Source organism: Melanotaenia boesemani, chromosome 12 (genome assembly GCF_017639745.1).
Source record: "Melanotaenia boesemani isolate fMelBoe1 chromosome 12, fMelBoe1.pri, whole genome shotgun sequence".
In the NCBI taxonomy this organism is placed as follows: Eukaryota; Metazoa; Chordata; class Actinopteri; order Atheriniformes; family Melanotaeniidae; genus Melanotaenia; species Melanotaenia boesemani.
The window spans coordinates 25,264,546-25,282,412 of NC_055693.1; the positions used below are offsets into that span (position 1 = coordinate 25,264,546).

Genomic DNA, 17,867 nt, shown 5'->3' on the forward strand with positions numbered 1-17,867 from the left:
TCTTAGAGAATTGACAACATACTTCAGAAGAAGGGTCAACATCATAAACTTCTAATTTTCAAACATCAGAAATGTTTATTGTTGTTTTTCGGTATATAACTGAAAAAATGTGAAACAGATTCTTTAAAAATGCTGAAATGCTTGAAAATGCTATTTTACAAATAACATCCTTACCTGAATCACAGTGCCACTTGACACTGATGCATCGGCCGTTGGAGCAGCTGAACTGGGTGAGGGGCTCACAGGTGGGGAAGGCTGTAAAGATTTATACTCATTAAACTAAAAAACATAATCCCAACCCATCTCAAATGAGTTGCTGTAAAGGAATGATTCTACAATCTACCTGGTATGTAGTGTTGTCAAATCTATACTTTCATATTGTTTTTAATTTTTCTGTTTCATAGACTATAGTCTGTTTCTGTTTGAGCAATAACTGAATAATATTGAGAATTTTGATAGTTGACTCTTGTACTGTGACTGGATGAGTTACCTTACTGTTCAACACTTTCAGATGAAAATAAAATTTAAGCATTTGAAGTAGAAGATACAGCCTGTTGTTTAGAAAAATGAAATAAAGAAGTTATTAGCAATCACCTTCTGGACACCAAGGATAACTGTGTAAAATTTCAGTGCAATTCATCCAATACTTCTTGAGATATTTCAAATATTCTCCTGAAAATAACTGAAATTATAGCTATATTCTCCAAGCTAAATTGTATTTACACTGTTGAATACTTGCCACATTCTTTGATATAGGTGGCCCTGGTTACGGTTTTTAAATTAATGTGAAATTCCTCTTTTGATAAATGTTTTGTACACAGAAGCTCCTTGAACTGCCATGGTCTATTCACCACAAGCCCCATCATCACAACTCATCTCTTGATCAATGCCTCCAATCACACAACTAGATGTAAAAACATGCTTGACCCTGAAATGGAAAGCAATCTTCATACAAACAGCTTCTACCCATCATGGCTTAGAGCCTCCATTCAGAGGCAGAAAGTACAGAGTATATATGTGCAACCTTTCAATTTCCCACATTTTGTTCTCTTTCTGTTACATCTTATAATGCATCTGTTCAGCTTTACTGTAATCTATCTACATGTTAGAAGTTTTGGGAGAATATTGGTAATTTGTTTGAAAAACCTTAAATTTTACCCAATATCTAATCCAACATCCATCACTGTAGTCGGGGAACCTTTTGAATTATTCTAGCCTGCGTTATAGCATCAATATTTTTTACAAGTGCGGCAGCAAATATAGGAAACAGATTCAACTGTATTTTGTGGGCTGATGACATTGTCAGGATTGACATTTTGCATTCCCATCACATAACAGGCTAGTTTCGGTATACTGTACACTGGATGCCCGAAGCTTTATCGACTTCTGTATGAAATGCAAGTCTACATTTGAATTGATTTGTTGGCATCTGCTGCAGCTGTCTGGAATACCTCAGACTCTGTGGAGGAAATATAAGGTGTCTTTATCACACAAGTGTCGTCTACACTCGGCTATATTTCCCTCAAATGTTAGGCCTCGCTGACAGCCCATGAATGCCTGGAATTTAACATTTGCTGAGAACGAAGCACAGGCATGCATAAATAATGAGGATTTCAAGTACACAGTGAGCACTGCTAAAAATGAGATGCCGGCATCCATAAATAATGACGGCTTCAAGAGAACAGAGAGCCCAGCTCAAGACATTGTGTGACAACTACTAAACTACTGACAAACAAAATTCAAATTAGCATCAATCTCTAAGGCAGCCACCACAGAGCTTCAGGTGTTCCAAAACCTACAGAAGCTCCACTGAAGCTGCCAGAGCTGCACAGAAGAGTGCCTGCAGAGAAGTAATGCCTGAGGAAGCTCAGACAACAGTATGGGGAGAGAATATGTTTTGTTGCACAGCTTGATTATGATTGAATGAAGCCGAGCATGAACTTTAATTACTGCTTACACCCTGGTTGTTTGTGACTGCGTATTGAAGCAGCTTAAGACACACAAAGGGAGGCTGAGGAGATACAGCACAGAGCAGCGTTTGGCAAACATCAATCACTGTTAAAGGCTGATTTAATACAAACCATGATTAAAGGGAATCTTAAAACCTTTACCCTCCCGTACTTTAAGTGTATGCTGCTTATTCATCTAGTTCAACTTTACTGCTGAAAACATCCTTTACAGCCACAAACACTCTTTTCCCCTCACACAATAAAAGGTTAAACACATCTTCAAAGAACTTCAACATGCACAGGCCATCCTGGCTTCTGATGCACATATATATTTCATCCTTTTTGTTCCCTCTGTTTTCTTTTTTCTGTTTTCTAAGAATAATCCACAAGTCAGGCTGCAACTTTTAACTGACTGAAGCTTACAGATTGTATAATACCACAGAGGCACTGCTTAAGAACACTGAACCACTGTGCAAAATTATTCCGTTTACTCAGCATCAGCTCTTTAAGCTGTTGCCACCAGTGAGGACATGTCTGGTTCTTGATCCAAAGGACACAGCATCAATAATTTAGCTCTAAAATTCTTTCAGCTGAACGTGGCAAAAGCATGGGCAAATGACAATATATTAAAAATTAACCAGTGATTACCAGTGTGTGGACTTCTTTGCGTTAGCTTAAAGATACCCCAAATAACAGCTTTTGGAGGTGGTGGAGGAAATTTAAAATACCTGGGAGTATAGCTGGACTAAACTGTAGATGCAATACTGAGTAGGGGCAAAGCAGACCCTACTTTTTGAGTAAGCTGAGATCCTTTCACTGTCTGTTGCATTGTGTTGCACATTTTCTATCATTCTTATGTGGAAAGTGCAATCTGCTTTGTGGCCATCTGTTGGGGCAACAGCATCAGAGCTACAAGCTTAAAGAAGCTGAACAAACTGATCAAGAGGGCTGGCTCTGTGCTGAGGATAACTCTGGTGCCCCTGAATCTGAATTTACAGAAAAGGATCCTGAATAAGTTTCTGAACAGAATGGACAATTATTTGCACCCTCTACTCAAAATGACGAGGAAACAACAGAAACTGTTCAGTAAGAGGCAGCTTTGTGTCTGATGTAAGACAGAAAGGTTTGGGAGGTCATCCCTGCCAACAGTCATAACCCTCTGGAATAACAAAAAGAAAAAAGTAAAACTACTAAGGCATTATACACTGCCTGTCCAAAAGAACAGATAGGTAAGAGCCTCACATTGGATAATTACTGCATGGATGATTATGTTTCAGCTGGCAACAAGTTACTTTCTTAAACAACCTTGTTAAAAATATGTTAGTCTGTTTAAAAAGGGTTTAATCTCATGCACCAGCATGGGAATACATTTAAGGAGATGCAGAAACTACTAAAATTGGGTTAAGAATTGGAACGCATTATTAAAAAATGTAAGGATGGTGGAGAACCATAGTCTTCGAGGAAGAAATGTGGTAGGAAAACATCTGGAGTCATGATGATCAATGAGAACTTCAATGTTTTGTGAAATCAAATTTAAAAAGAATCCCACACGCACAAACGAAGGATACTCAAGGGATGGGGACTGAACAGTTGTGTAACTATAAGAAAACCACTAATCAGGGGGAAAAAAGCTGAGATTTGTTAGGGAGCATAAAGATCGGACTCTGGAGCAATGGAAGAAGGTCATTTGGTCTGATGAGTCTAGATTTATTCTGTTCCAGAGCGATGGGAGCATCAGGATAATAAGAGAGGCAGATGACGTGATACAGCCATCATGCCTATAGTGCCTACTGTATAAGTCTGTGGGGGCAGTGTCATGATCTGGGGTTGGTGCACAGGTCTAGGTTCAGCTAAAATATGTGTCCAAAGAATGAGGTCAGCTGACTACCTGAATATACAGAATGAGCAGGTTATTCTATCAATGGATTTTTCTTCCCTCTGATGACACAGGCACACCGGATCTCCAGACATTACCAATGATCAGGCACATGAAGAGGTGGATTAAACTTGAAGCTGATTTTCTTCAAACCACATTTATCTGGTTATGATAATGATGTCCTTGATTGCTGCTACATGCACAACTGAGTCCAGCTACAGTCATAGCTTGACCTGGCAGTCCAACTAGACCCAGTGTGCATGCATGGGAGAAAAGTTGTGATATTCAAAGTATGTCTGACACCACAGTACTGTGGACTGTGTGAGAAAAGATTGAAGACATTCTGTTTCTTCTAATTTCTCTGTTGGAAATCATCACATACAACTGAATTCATTAGACAGACGTTGTCTTTAAGTTACCTGAATAGTGTTTTGTTTTGTTTTTTCAGATGCTGCCATAACAAAAAAAAATAAAAAATCAGGATGTTATTAGAGCACAGCAGCAATTTGGAAATGATTTACTCAACCATGAGTTGGCATGTAGTCTTAATGAGCTGCTTTTACTCATAATTTTTAATCTGCTTAGCTGTCTGACAAAAGAAACAGAAAAGCTGTGAACGAAACCAGCTTTATGGGGAATTCAGCTGTATCACTATACACTTATATTTACATACTATCACAGTATCATACTGGAATTCACTGAGCTCCTGAGAGCGACCCATTCCTTCACAAATGTTTGTAGAGACAGTCTACAAGCCTTGGTGCTTGATTTTTATACATCTGTTGCCTGGTTATAGTAAGAATAAGCCATTTTTCTATATTGCTGAGTGCTGACTGAGCCTGGCGGTGCCATATGATGCAACACAGACACAAACCTACCTGTAAACCGTATTGATTTCTAAGAATCACCATGTTACATGATACTGCAAAAGCTATATTCTGAAACACAAAAAACACAACCACACTTCCTTTTTGTACTTATTGGTCTGATAATGTACTCCACCAGTATCTTTGTGCCTACAGCACTGAGGTAAGATTAAATTAAATGCTATTCCCAGGGTACTGTCAGTGATGCTAAAGCCCGTATTTTTAGTCCACATAACACTCCATTTATAATGTACAGTATGCCTGTATTTACAAACTGTTTCTAAGTACACCTGAGGCTGATGTGAATGCCATTAGATTTCTGCTATAAATAAAGATAAGGCATCACAAAGTTATTATAAATCACTCTGAGAGGGTATCAATGTCTGCACCAACTTTTACAGTAATCCATCCAATAGTTGGTAAAGTGCCCAACTCCTGAAGGCATGATTATAAACCTTTTTACAGAAAGTTAATAAATAGATATATATACATAATTTAACAGTATAGGTAAAAATAAATAAATAAATAAAATAAAATCTGATGTCCGTGCAAGAATATGGGAAAGTTAGTCATCCTGAATATCTGATTATAAGTGTTTGTACTGAATAAAAATGCAATATGTCCAAAACCCCTTGGGGAAATTTAAGCTAGCCATCCGTCAAAGCTCATTTCCAGTTGACTTAAACAAAATACCTGTATCTGCTTAGAAAAATGACCAGATGTTGTATGTGTTTATGGGTTTCATACATCACTATCTGGCGAGATGATTCTCCCACCACAGGCAGCCCCAGCTTTCCGTGGTAGAGCACTGCTTGTTGTGGCTCACATGGACTTTCACTTCAAACTCTCTTCTGATTATTATTTACACGTACAGCAGCTCAACAGGAAACATGGCTCACATCCACATAGTGTTTATATGTTTCTGACTTCCACACTGATGCTTTGTGTTGGATTTGTTTTTGATCAATTGTTTGTTTTACAATCATCTCTGACATTAACTAAGACATTCTTTAACAAATACATCTATGTAGAATAAAAAACTAAGGAGGTAAAAGATTAATTTATTTTCAGTCTGAAAACTGTAGTTGTGTTGTCCTTTTCCATGTTTTGTGCTTTTAAGGACATAACGTGATTGAAAAACAAAAAAAACAAAACTAACATCAAATTATCCAGTGTGGGTGGCACTCAGCAGATATGTTTTTGTCTTTGAGAGGTGAAACATGATGCAAGAACTGCAATATTGTCGACAGCATTCTGCCACAGTCATAAATTATACACTCACATTTTCACATTTTGAGAGCTGGATGTAAAGTAAGTTTTACCACATCAGCAGCTGATGACACCATCATTCCATCTGCAGTGTAAATCCACTGCGCTGTCACTTCTCTCCGCTTTGTTTTAGGTACAGTAAAAATAATCCCATAAGCTTTAAATATAACCATACTGGGTGTGAATGGCTAACTGAAGAGTAATCCATTCGAGGAAGCTATAAATAGTTGTGTTGACGTCCAGTCTGTGACATTTCAATGGGTGTGATAAATATCTCCGCGTGACTTACTGCATGATATTTCATCCGACATATCCCCGCAGTCATCCCCGCGGTCACAACGCCAGCCTTGAGGAATGCAGCGTCCGTTCTGACAGGAGAACTGGTCCGCTTGGCAGGGCCGAGCTGAGACAGAGGGGGAAAAAAAGGGGGCCAGTTAATTCAATCACACCTGAATACATCAAATCAAGATTGCACAACAGGATGTTCACTAGATCACCGAGATGTTGATGTCCGGCCGATGCAAACTGTTTATCACTCTATCACACAGCCGGGCACTGTGGGTCTGACGGCTTTGGGTAATGTACTGCTGTTTGATGGGCCGTCAGTCACTTGCTGGTGGTCATGCAACGTCTTGCTGATGTGGGATATGCATGTCAATCGGCTTGTGAGGGGACATTCATCATCCGCTGACTAATGCTCATTGATTGATCCTCTAAGGATAAAAAGCTCCTGAGAGGCACCATTGAGGATGTGGAGACAATGTGATACACTGAGTGTTCCTGACAGACCTCTCATAGGTGCCACAACTCTTTGATTCTATAGAGTGCTCTGACACAACAAGACCGATTGTACTCCACCACAGCTTCTTAAGAGCCTCGAATTATAACAATGATGGCTGCCTTGACGACACCTGACACCTCCATTCAAGTCTTAGATGAATAAGGCACACCTTGGGTGAGAACATTTCATCAAAACATGGCAGAGAATAAAGGTTTTTACACCACGCTGTATAGATGAGAAAGCTCCTTGATCTTTTTCGCAGTCTATACAGCTTGATGAGCTAAAATCAATTAGAAACCACATCTGTCTCCAGAGTAACAGAGCATTAACCACACGATGCTGTCTTCAAGTGTCTGACTCATAAAATTTTACCTAGACATTTATTAAAAGAAGAAATGATGGCTGTTTTGAGGCAAAAAGAAGCATAAAACGATGTTAATCAATAAACCAGCGGGCAGAGACAATCGAGATAGACCGATTATCAAAATGATCAGACATGAAAGTGATGCAGTGCTTACCGGAGCATGTGGTGTTGGCCTCGTCCTCGTTGTTGCCACAATCATTTGTCCCATCGCAAAGCCATCTTTTGGGAATGCAGCGATTGTTGCTACATTTGAACTGGTCGGCAGGACAGGTGTGATTGTCTGTAAACAGTTTGAACAGCATGAAATCCCGTCAGTTGCATTGCAGCTATATAATAAAATAATGAGAATGGCTTTATGCTGTGAAACTGATCTTAATCAGACTTAATATTGAGTCATTTTTAATATATGATCGAAATATCTTCACACAATTTTCCTTAAGGCCCAAGCGTGAAGAAAATATTGGTAATCTTCATTTTATATCAATTGCATTGGTTATAAGATGATTCATCAGAAGAATACTGGAGTTAAACAGCACAAAAACAGTGTTGCACATATTTAACTGCCAATGTGAAACCAGAATGAACAAAAATACTTCTTAACATACTTCTCCTGAATGTATTTAACATCCTGAAACCTAGCGTGAGACATTGGATGTCAGCACCATAATGTTTAATTTGTAACTGGAACCTGCTGAACACTAACGCTGTCATTTGGTGGTGTCAGAAGAGATTTTCTTTGTATATCTACATTACATATAAATCCTAAAATTCTATTTATTGGTTCCTCCTTAAACCAAATAGCCAGAAGGAATCTCTAATGCAATCCAAAGTAAAGATTGAGTCTAAGGAGGCTAAAAAAAACCAACAAACCACTGATCACATAGAGTTAATTTAGCTACTGACATCATCAATAGAAATGGTTTGCTTCATTTAATTTTTTATTATTTATTTATTTATTTTTTTTTTTACAACACTTCATGTTCTTTCTTTTTCTTATTTATCACCTCCTCTGTCAGATAACTTTAACTCAGACGTAGACCAGGGGTGATGGAGCATTTGTAATCAAAGCTCAAATGAGCTGCCTGAGGAGATAAGGTTAGCAGAGCATGTCTCTTTCTTTAAATCTCTCCTTGAAGCATACTTTTTATCAGACAGCCTCTCCAGTTCTCACCTGACTTTACTGATCTTTTTTATTGATGACTGGAACCACACTGAAAGATTTAATTGTATTGTACATCATGTTGTTGATGTTATTTCCAAAGTGTTCTAACTTGATTTTCATTTTATCTACAGGTGTGTAAAATACTTTGTAATACTAGTTTAGAAAAGTGCTATAGAAAATGAATTCTTAATAATTTAAATAGCGTGGGTACACTGGATAAATAAAGCTGCTTAGAAAGGCTTTCCAGTCCTGTGTGTAAACACAGCCTCATGTAGTGTAATGCTCACAGTGTAGAGCCTAGCTGTCAGTCAATGAATAATTATCGACATGTACATTGATTAAGTAATTGATTAAACACAAAAGGCAGAACTAGAAAAAGCAGAAGGGAAGCACCCAGAAAATCTTTAACGTGAAGATAACAGAAAAGCAAAAGTACTAATCTGGCACATGGAAGCACTTTGGCGTCAGTGAAGTCAAATTTCAATATTTTGGAAACATGACAAATAAGAAAAACCACATAACATGTTTCCAGGTTGTAAAGAGGATGTAAAACACCCGGTTGTAGTTGCAGCCAACAAGAGGACCATTGAGAATGGGTGAAGCAAATCATAAACTATCACAGTTTGTATTGGCAGTGATTTTTTTCTGTTTTCGGTCCAAAAAGACTGAGGATTTTGTACTGTTGTGCTGAGATACAACATCCCCTTTAAAAGATATTTTACTGATACAGCCTCACCAAACCAAATCGTTTAAGAAAGCAGGGAGGAATCTATTGCTCCAACATGTAAATTGTCTCAGATTACCACATCATCTTCTATCTCTCTAACTGTGCATTTTATCACAAATGATTGGCAGAAATACATCTGATGAGCTCCAAACAAAAGCAATGACTTGGCGATTACATTTCTCATTGCACGTAATAGAAGAAATATGCTGACATCTGTATTGATTTACTGCGAGCATCCTGATGCAGGCACATTTTTATTTGCTGCAACTTCCTTTTCAGACCTGAGAAATGTGTTGTCAAAGGTAACTTTCCAGTTAAGAGGCCACATCTCTTCTATTTGCTTCATTAATAAAAAATGTTTGACGTAAATTAATCCTGGATAATTATATTTTTCTTTAAAAGTGCCAGAGTCTTCTAAACAAAAGAACATGCTACAACTGTTTTACAACCACATCACAACTAACTTGTGAATTGTAATTAAAGGTGCACAGGAATCTCCACCCCTAACATCAATCACACTGGTAGGAACATTTTTAGTTTCATGTATTGAGATTGGAAGCTTTTGTCAAGCTGAAGATAAATAATATTTATTGTTTACAGATTATAGTTACAGCTTCTTGTTAGAACTTCATGAAGGACAAAACTCAACTACTCTTGGAGTGACACCCAAATGCCACATTAAAACCATAAAAACCAATGATTTTTAGTGTGTTTAAAATCATGTTTCTCCTTGGCCGTTTTGCTCAATACATTTGTTTATAGCATCTTAAATTATTTTCACTTAGTTTTAGTTTATTGAATTTAGAATTCTTTAAGCCGTTTTAAAGGAAAATGAAACCTAAAACTCCATTTTTTTAAAAAATATCTTTCCAGCCTGTTTTATCAAGTTTAATTATACATTTACTAATCAAATTCATTAATCCTCTCCACTCACTAAATGAATGAGCAAATGTGTGTGCATACTGTAACACATCAAATCACGCCATGACTCCTCAGACAGCGTTCGTGCCGTTCCGTTGGGGTGCATCAAGATCTCAGTGTCAGATACTGAAAGGGGGAGCTAAGATGAGACCAGTGTTCTGGACAAATTAGTTTTTTAATCATCTTGTTCCTCGTCTCAGACATTGCTTCCATCATGTCAAATTAATTTTGATTTTGCAGGTTGTGAGATTATGGTTTTGGCCCAAAGGTGCAGATACGATGTTGCATTAGGAATTGCTAATACTGACCTATTTTTAGATGGTAGCTTGGCGCATGTTGCGTTAGCAATTACTCAACAAGACTCAATACCTGCTAAAGTTAACCAAGTCAGATTAGGATGTACTATGGTGCAAATTATTTATCAGTTTCAATTCTCATCATCTTGTCAGATGTTTACATTATAGTGATTTGCCACGTCCGCTTTCTATAAAAAACAAACTAACATGCAACCATCTGAAATCATGGTTTTACCAGTAATTTGCTGAAGAGCAAATCTGCTTCGGCAGGAGCAAAAACAGGAGACAGCAGCAAATTTTAACATCTCTACTTCAGTGACATTTAGGAACATTGAAGCCGACAGCAGGAGAGAATTAGCCATAAAAAGCTTGGTTTTTCTTTCTGGGTGCAGGGCTGTTGATATAAGCGTATCGACCAGTGCGTTGTCTGTACATGCAGTTCGTTTTCGTGCCAGCGTGCAGTGTGGGGCCTGCAGACTAATCAAGATCCTCACAGCAGCTGTGGCTCTCCTCATCGCTTCCATCCAGGCAATCATCGTCTCCGTCACACTTCCACAAGGCCCGTATGCAGCGATGATTATGGCAATGGAACTCATCACTTCTGCAGCGCGGTGGCTCTAAACTGCTGGTGGAAGCTTCTGGGAAAAACAGCAGGAAGAAACACTCAGATTCATCAGGGGGAGTTTCTATGAGATATGTGTTAAGGGGAAGTTATTGACATAGCTATAATAACAGGCAAATCAAGCTAATAATGTCTCACGACCCCACAAAGTGTAAAACAACTGGGATTTAGTTTATATTTCTGGAGATCCACTGGGATAATTTTCTACCAGTACGCGTTTGTTTATTAGCAGATTTGCATGTGATAAAAAAAGGTTGCTATTTGATCTGACTCCCATAGGATGAAGCTAGGATTACAGTGTATAAGCAAAATATGATCTTAGACCTTTTGTTCTTTCTGATTCATTATGTCCTACCTGTGCAGGTGACATTGTTCTTCTCCAAAACCTGGTTGTCAGCGCAGGCACAGACTCTGCCTCCTGGGATGGCAAGGCAGAGGGTTCCACAGCCTCCATAATTCACGCTACATGCATTGTCACCTGGAAAAATAGATTGCAAATACAGTAAAGCGTCCCGTTCACTTAAATTAACTGTCCCTAAACCAAGTTTAAGTGATTATTTTGCTTTCATCGGTTTTGGAACCACTACTTTAAATGCTGCAAAATAAATCCTCTGATACTAAACTAATTTCCAGATACACGCCAGGTGTGTGCCATGTGCTCTACAGGCATACAAGGCATTCCAAAGAATGATTGGAAACCACACTGGTGGAAGAGATTTGACATTTTATCATTATTGGAGGAATAATTTGTCTTTTTTGGACAAAGCTGACATTCTCTAATATAAAAAAAATCACATTTTAAGTTAAGGCATGAGGCACCTTTGTCACTTTCATTTAGCTTCTTGCCTAAAGCCAGTGCCTGAGCCAATGAGATAAAGCCTTTGGTTTTGTGAGAGCCAATCAGTAATTGTCCAACTGCTGGACAGCCAATTAATCTATTCAATGACATGAATAATAGAAAAATGTCTCGCAAATTCTATGTATTGTGTTAACTAGTTTGTGTATGCAAAAGCTAACCATTCACTTAAACCATGTGCTTTGGTTGGGCATTTTTGTTATACTACAAGTACACAACTTTGATACTCTTGTGCAGATATGATCATTTTGCCAATACATTACTCCACCAGGATGTCACTTTCTGGTGTGAAATAATATTTCTTTGGATTTTGGAGCCTGATTTCAGAGTTAAAAACCCGTTATGAAATAAAAGAAAAACTCCTTTCTTTCAGGGCCAGTGCAGCTCTCCACTGACATCAATTTCCAATTTGTCTCCTATCTGCTCTGTCAGCATTATAACTGCATGAATCCATCATCATTCGTTACAGAAGTGAAAAAGGTAAACAGGTTCTCACTCCCAGAGCATCAAATCAAAGTCGTCCTGTCAAAGTCAGTGTTGAGCTGCACCTGCTGCTGCATCAATAGATGCCAGGAGCAAAAGATGTCTGCACGGGCTATTAGTGCGAGTGGTGATAGAATACATTTTTTTGTTTGTTTTTAAAGCTAAAAGAAACAAGAAAACAGCATATCAATCCAACTCTTGCTCATTCAAACAGATTAGTACAGAGAAACAGGATGATTTGGGTTTACATCCACGTACATTACTGCCAGGTCACTGAAATCATCACAATGACTAGTTTTACTTGATGTAACAAGCATCATTAGCAAAGGTAACTGAGACATTATCGGTCACTGCTCTCAGACTGCATTCTCCTGCATAATAAATCTTCTACCTCTACCAATTATCTCAAATTATTTTTTTATTCCCCCTCGTTTTAATTCTCAGTGAAGCTGCACATTGTCAAGTCCACTATTCATTTACTTGAACAGTTCATTATGTTGTAATGAACAACTGACCCACTGTGAACAAAGGAACATTTTAAAATTGAAGCTATGTTTGAAAACAGCCTCTTAAAACCTAGAACTGTCTAAAACAAACTGAATTCATCAGCCCACTTATAATAGAAAGGAAGTAGAGGTGAATAAAAATGTATTTTATGGCTAACCCTGAAAAAACACAATTTGAAGTCAAAAAGTGAAAAGACATGAATTTGGTTCTTCTTGTTAATATTATGCTGTTATATCACCATCAACACTCCTGTCTCATAAAAAAAAATTAACAGTTGTGCAAAATCTGTTATTACAACTTGTTAAAAGCATTTTGCAACTTGCAAAGAAAATGTGTGTATTCGGGAGCAAGTATGGATCTAAGAGTGATTGGATAGACACTGCCACTGCTCATCAGTACACACCATGAAATGTTAGACCAACACTGTCTTATGTATCTTACAAAGTGCTTTCTTATTCAAGCAGTAGGTATTGGCGGAGATAACTGTCTAGGCTCAGACCCCGGAGAGACTCTCCATCACAAAACAACCACAATCTTTGTTAAAGAAACATTTTATGATTCAGCAGTCCTAGATGAAGGGAAAAATGGCCAACCTTGCTGACTCTGCGCATCAAAGACACGCAGGCCAAATAGGGGTGGTCTCTCGCTCCGTAGCAGGGTGACATCGCTCGTAGATAAGTCCAGCTGGAATACTGAAGCATTCATGTACTCCGTCCAAAAGATGAAATTATGATAATGAGAGATTCCGAAGGGATGGTTCAGCTCTTTTCCTCTGTACACCACCTGTAAGATGAAGAGACATGATGTATAATCAAAAGGTTAGGAGATCTACAGAGAGGCGTCATCGCCATTAGAAAAATCAATCATTTCAAATAGGGCTTTAACTGTTTGTATATGGGCTTGTTTGATGAATTTTATTCCATCTCTTTGCACAAATGTATCAACACTGAGATGTCTGCTTGTAATAATGTTTGCTAGAATCTTGGCACTGAGTGAAGAGCATTTACAAATAGTACATTAGCTTAATATGCCTGTTCAGCTCCAGTCGACAGGGGCAATTGGGGAAGAAGAGATATCTTCTTGGCAGTTATGAGAATAGGGGAAATTTTTAATCATCTCACTGCTTTGAAGATAAAAACCATCAATATAAAAATTTAAAAAAGCAAATTTGGCCTCTGATAGCACTTTTCAGTTCTGATTACATGTTTAACATTGATATTTTAATTCTCACATCCATCAACTGCTCAGATAGCAACAATTTCATGCAGGCCTTTCACTCAAAAGAGAGACTAAATGGGATAGTTTAAAGCACATTGCATGGTTCCTGCAGCTAAAGTGACTAAACAATGCAGCAGCTGCATCAAACTGTACCATTCTTCCTGTTCCGTTAAGATGAATCTTCTCAATGTGATCGTAGTAGGCATCACACCAGTACATAGTGCTGGTACTGTGGTCCAGGGTCAGACCGTTGGGCCACAGCATGTTGGAAGTGACAAAAATGCGACGATTAGATCCATCCATCCAGGCTTTTTCTATCCGTCCTATGCTGTCATTGACTTCATCTTCCTCCCAGTCTGTCCAGTACATCCAGCTGTCATGCAGAGAGATGCACACATACAATACAAACCATTATTGCATAAAGATGAGTCATCGCCTTTCATTTAGATTGGATCATACTCTGAACACTGATCACATCTTATCCAAAGCCCAACATCTTTCCATTTCGCATTCCTTTCTTTTCTTACTTCCTGACACCATGATGTAAAGTAGCTGAGCCCACTTCTCCGCCTGCCATCCACCATCTTTGATTTGTTATCAGTCAAAACACATGTGACAGCATCTTTCTGCAAAATGATCTATTTCATATCAGTGTGAGATGTGTGATTGTTGCTCTGGATGCTCAAAGGAAAACAGGAGCACTCTTTAATGTTTAGTTTCCCCTCTATTTCATGAAAGCAAGGCTTTTTTTTCTCCTTTTTTTTCTCTATTTTTGCTAAAAAATTAGAATTAGAACTTGAATTAGATGGCAGCAACATATCTCAAAAGTTTGGATGAGTGCAACAAAAGGCTGGGAAAAAAATGTGTTTTGCAATTAAACAGGTTCATTGGCAACAGGTTGGTGATATCAGTGGCATAAGAGAGCATCCTAAAGAACCAGAGCCTCCCAGAAGTAAAAACAGGCAGAGCTCCAGCAAAAATCTACAATTTTCCCCCTCGATTTTCAGGGCTTCAAGCAGCACTGTATTAAAAACTGGCATGATTCTGTCATGTATGAGATTAGAACCACCGAATTAACGTCTGTGAACACAGTTGAAGGTGCCAACAACAAACAGAAGTTAAAGGTATATTATGCAAAGATGAACCCATAAGTGAATAACACTCAGAAACAACATCTAATCAGAATCAAAACTGATTCCCTATAAGCTGAGATAAAGTGGAAAACTATTTTATAATCAGATAAACTGAAATTTGAAATTCTTTATGGAACTCATGGGTCTGGCTTGCCTGCACTCCAGACCTCTCATAAAAAAAAAAAAAATAATAATAATAATAAAGAAAATGTTCTCTTCAGTTCCCAGACTTCTACAGTTTTACTGTATATTGTAAACAAAAAAGAACAACATTCTTGTCTGTGGGAAGAAATGGGCACACTTGTCTTATTGCATCTAGTATTCTCTAAACCTGGGCGATTCAATAGTCAACAGGGGGAACATGTCTCCTACAATGAACCCTGTAACTAGCTTTTTAATGTCTGTGTTACCAGCTGCTGCGCTCCAGGAAATGTTGAAAAAAGCTTAGCTTGTTTAGGCGGGTCGGCTGCTGAAGGACTCCTTCCACTGACCGGCGAGCAGGCTCTTTCGCCACAAGTTTGGACTAAAACTGGACTGAACTGAAAATAATGCGAATATCGCCACTGATCCACAGCCCGTATCTCCGACTCTCCAGCGTCATTTTTCTTTCTCTTTAATTGGCGCAAAATCAGCTACGTCACGCAAATTGATCTCTATGGCAACGTGCCCAGGCAAGCCAACACACAGGCAGCAGCATGCACGCACCACTTTACACATAGGCAAACACCACTCGAGTAACGCAGAAAAACGCATTACTGTAGTCCAGTAAAGTCATTTCGTTACCGATATTTTAAGTGTAATGTATTATTTTACTTCGTTACCCCAAAAAAGTAAAATTGTTACTGTAACCTGTAACGCGTTACCACCAACACTGATTTATATATATATATATATCACAAAAATTCATGCTTATAAAGCAAAAGTGCTTGTTGACTCTACATCAAGGTAAAGAGATGCCTCATATCCTCTGCCACGAATAAAATGAAGAGAAAATCACTGCAGATTGAGCATGCAGAGATGAAAACTCTCAGTGGGTTGGTGGTATTTCTAACATGATTGGGTCAACAATTTGACGCGATCCTCTCTGTAGTAACCATGCCCAGGGGATTTGCTCCATTTGAGTGTTGCTGACTGAGCCATGTGCCCCCTGTTTCTCATCAATGGAAGAGGGCTGGCTCAGGAAAGATGAAACAGAATGAGAAAGGGAGGTGAATGAAGACCCTCCATGTCTAGGAGTCGTCTTTATGACCCCATGAATTATTCACACACTCTCCACACACATGCACATACATATGTCTGCCCACAGACAGATATAAAAAGACACCCTATCAGATTAACACCATAGATTTACTGTGTCATAGTAGAGAAATATGAATACTACCACCACTGATATGAATGCAGGCAAACTAATAAATAAATGGAAACAATATTTTTTTCTAAAGCTGCGATCACTCAAGTCAAGATAATGGCAGATGAAATATGCTAACAGCTTCCACAAGATGAGAATTTTTAAAAGTTTTTCTACTCTTTTAGAAGGTGTTTAATTTAAGATTATTATGTTTTTATTTATATATCTGTTACTAAATATTTTTTTCAACTAATTATAACAAATATCATACCAAATACAAAATGCTTTAAGCAGTTGCAGACATTTTATACCACAAAATTGGTCCATGTGATAGTTATCAGGCTAATTACCTGATCAAAAATAGAGATTTTAAATAAATAACTAAAATCGACATTTTCTGATCAGTTTTTTTCTGCTATTATTTTTCTTTATATATTCTGTGTATTTGTGTACATTTGTCTTTAATATGACTTTATTTGTACATCTATCCATTTTCGATACCACCTATTTTAATTCAGGGTCGAAGGGACGCTGGAGCCTATCCCTGCAATTAGTAGGCGAGACACAAGGTTCTCCCTGGACAGGTCACCAGTCCATCGCAGGGCCAACGTGAAGAGAAACAAAAACATTCATGCTCTCACTGCTAGGAAGGATTCAGAGTAACCAAGTATCCTAACATATATGTATTTGGACCATAGACTATATAAAGATGGACGGAGCCTCTGTGATGTCACCCATAGGTTTCTGAAGAGCAAAAGTGAAGCTTGTTGGGCTGTTCCTACCATTGCCATCTTGGCAGCACCACGATTGAAAATCCAAAAATGGGCAACGTGGCGGAGCTAAGAGGGGGACTGTGAGTGTGGGGGTGGATGATTGACATCTATCAAACTCCGAGCTACATGTCTGAGTCAACTCGGATCTAACGTGATCTAACAGACTAAAAAACGGTAGGTGGGCTAAAGCTAAGGCGCACTGTTAGCCGGCTAAAAACCGCCTTTGTGCTACACAACTTCCAAACGGATGAGTTAGAAATTAATTAATTAATTGCTCTGTTTTGGAGCAAGCTCCTAGCGGATGATGGGTGAACTGCAATTTTTTGCACTTCCGCATAGGCTTCACTTTTTACCAGCCGAGGTTGTTGCTCGATTTGAACTGTGGTGTGATGAAGCCCGTGTACCTGGAGAAAACCTATGTATACACAGGGAGAACATGCAAACTCCACACAGAAAGGCTACTGTTCGAACCCCTCTCCAGGTGAGGTTTGAATCAGCAATGTTCTTGCTGTGAAAATGCGGTGCTAACCACCACACCACAGTGTAAACCCTGACTGTAAAAACATCCGCCCAAGGCCGGATTATCGATGGACATAATGGGCAAGCGCATATTAACACCTCATAATCTTCCTGTTCTTATGTAAATTCATGACATGAAGAATTTACACAATTTGCATTCGGCTTGCTGAGCCATCCAGAAGAACCTCCCCATCCAG

At 38.5% G+C, this 17,867-nt stretch overlaps 1 protein-coding gene across 1 annotated transcript in view; it reads right to left on the reverse strand.

The window, feature by feature from the left end:
* Nucleotides 1-17,867, reverse strand: part of lrp1bb (low density lipoprotein receptor-related protein 1Bb) — a 335,780-nt gene that overhangs the window by 148,113 nt on the left and 169,800 nt on the right. Inside the window, exons 13-19 of the mRNA XM_042001119.1 lie at nucleotides 14,051-14,270; nucleotides 13,273-13,462; nucleotides 11,189-11,311; nucleotides 10,706-10,849; nucleotides 7,260-7,385; nucleotides 6,250-6,363; nucleotides 175-255 (exon numbers count right to left, since the gene is read on the reverse strand). Coding sequence (XP_041857053.1) covers nucleotides 175-255; nucleotides 6,250-6,363; nucleotides 7,260-7,385; nucleotides 10,706-10,849; nucleotides 11,189-11,311; nucleotides 13,273-13,462; nucleotides 14,051-14,270 — 998 coding nt within the window. The remainder of the gene's footprint in view (nucleotides 1-174; nucleotides 256-6,249; nucleotides 6,364-7,259; nucleotides 7,386-10,705; nucleotides 10,850-11,188; nucleotides 11,312-13,272; nucleotides 13,463-14,050; nucleotides 14,271-17,867) is intronic.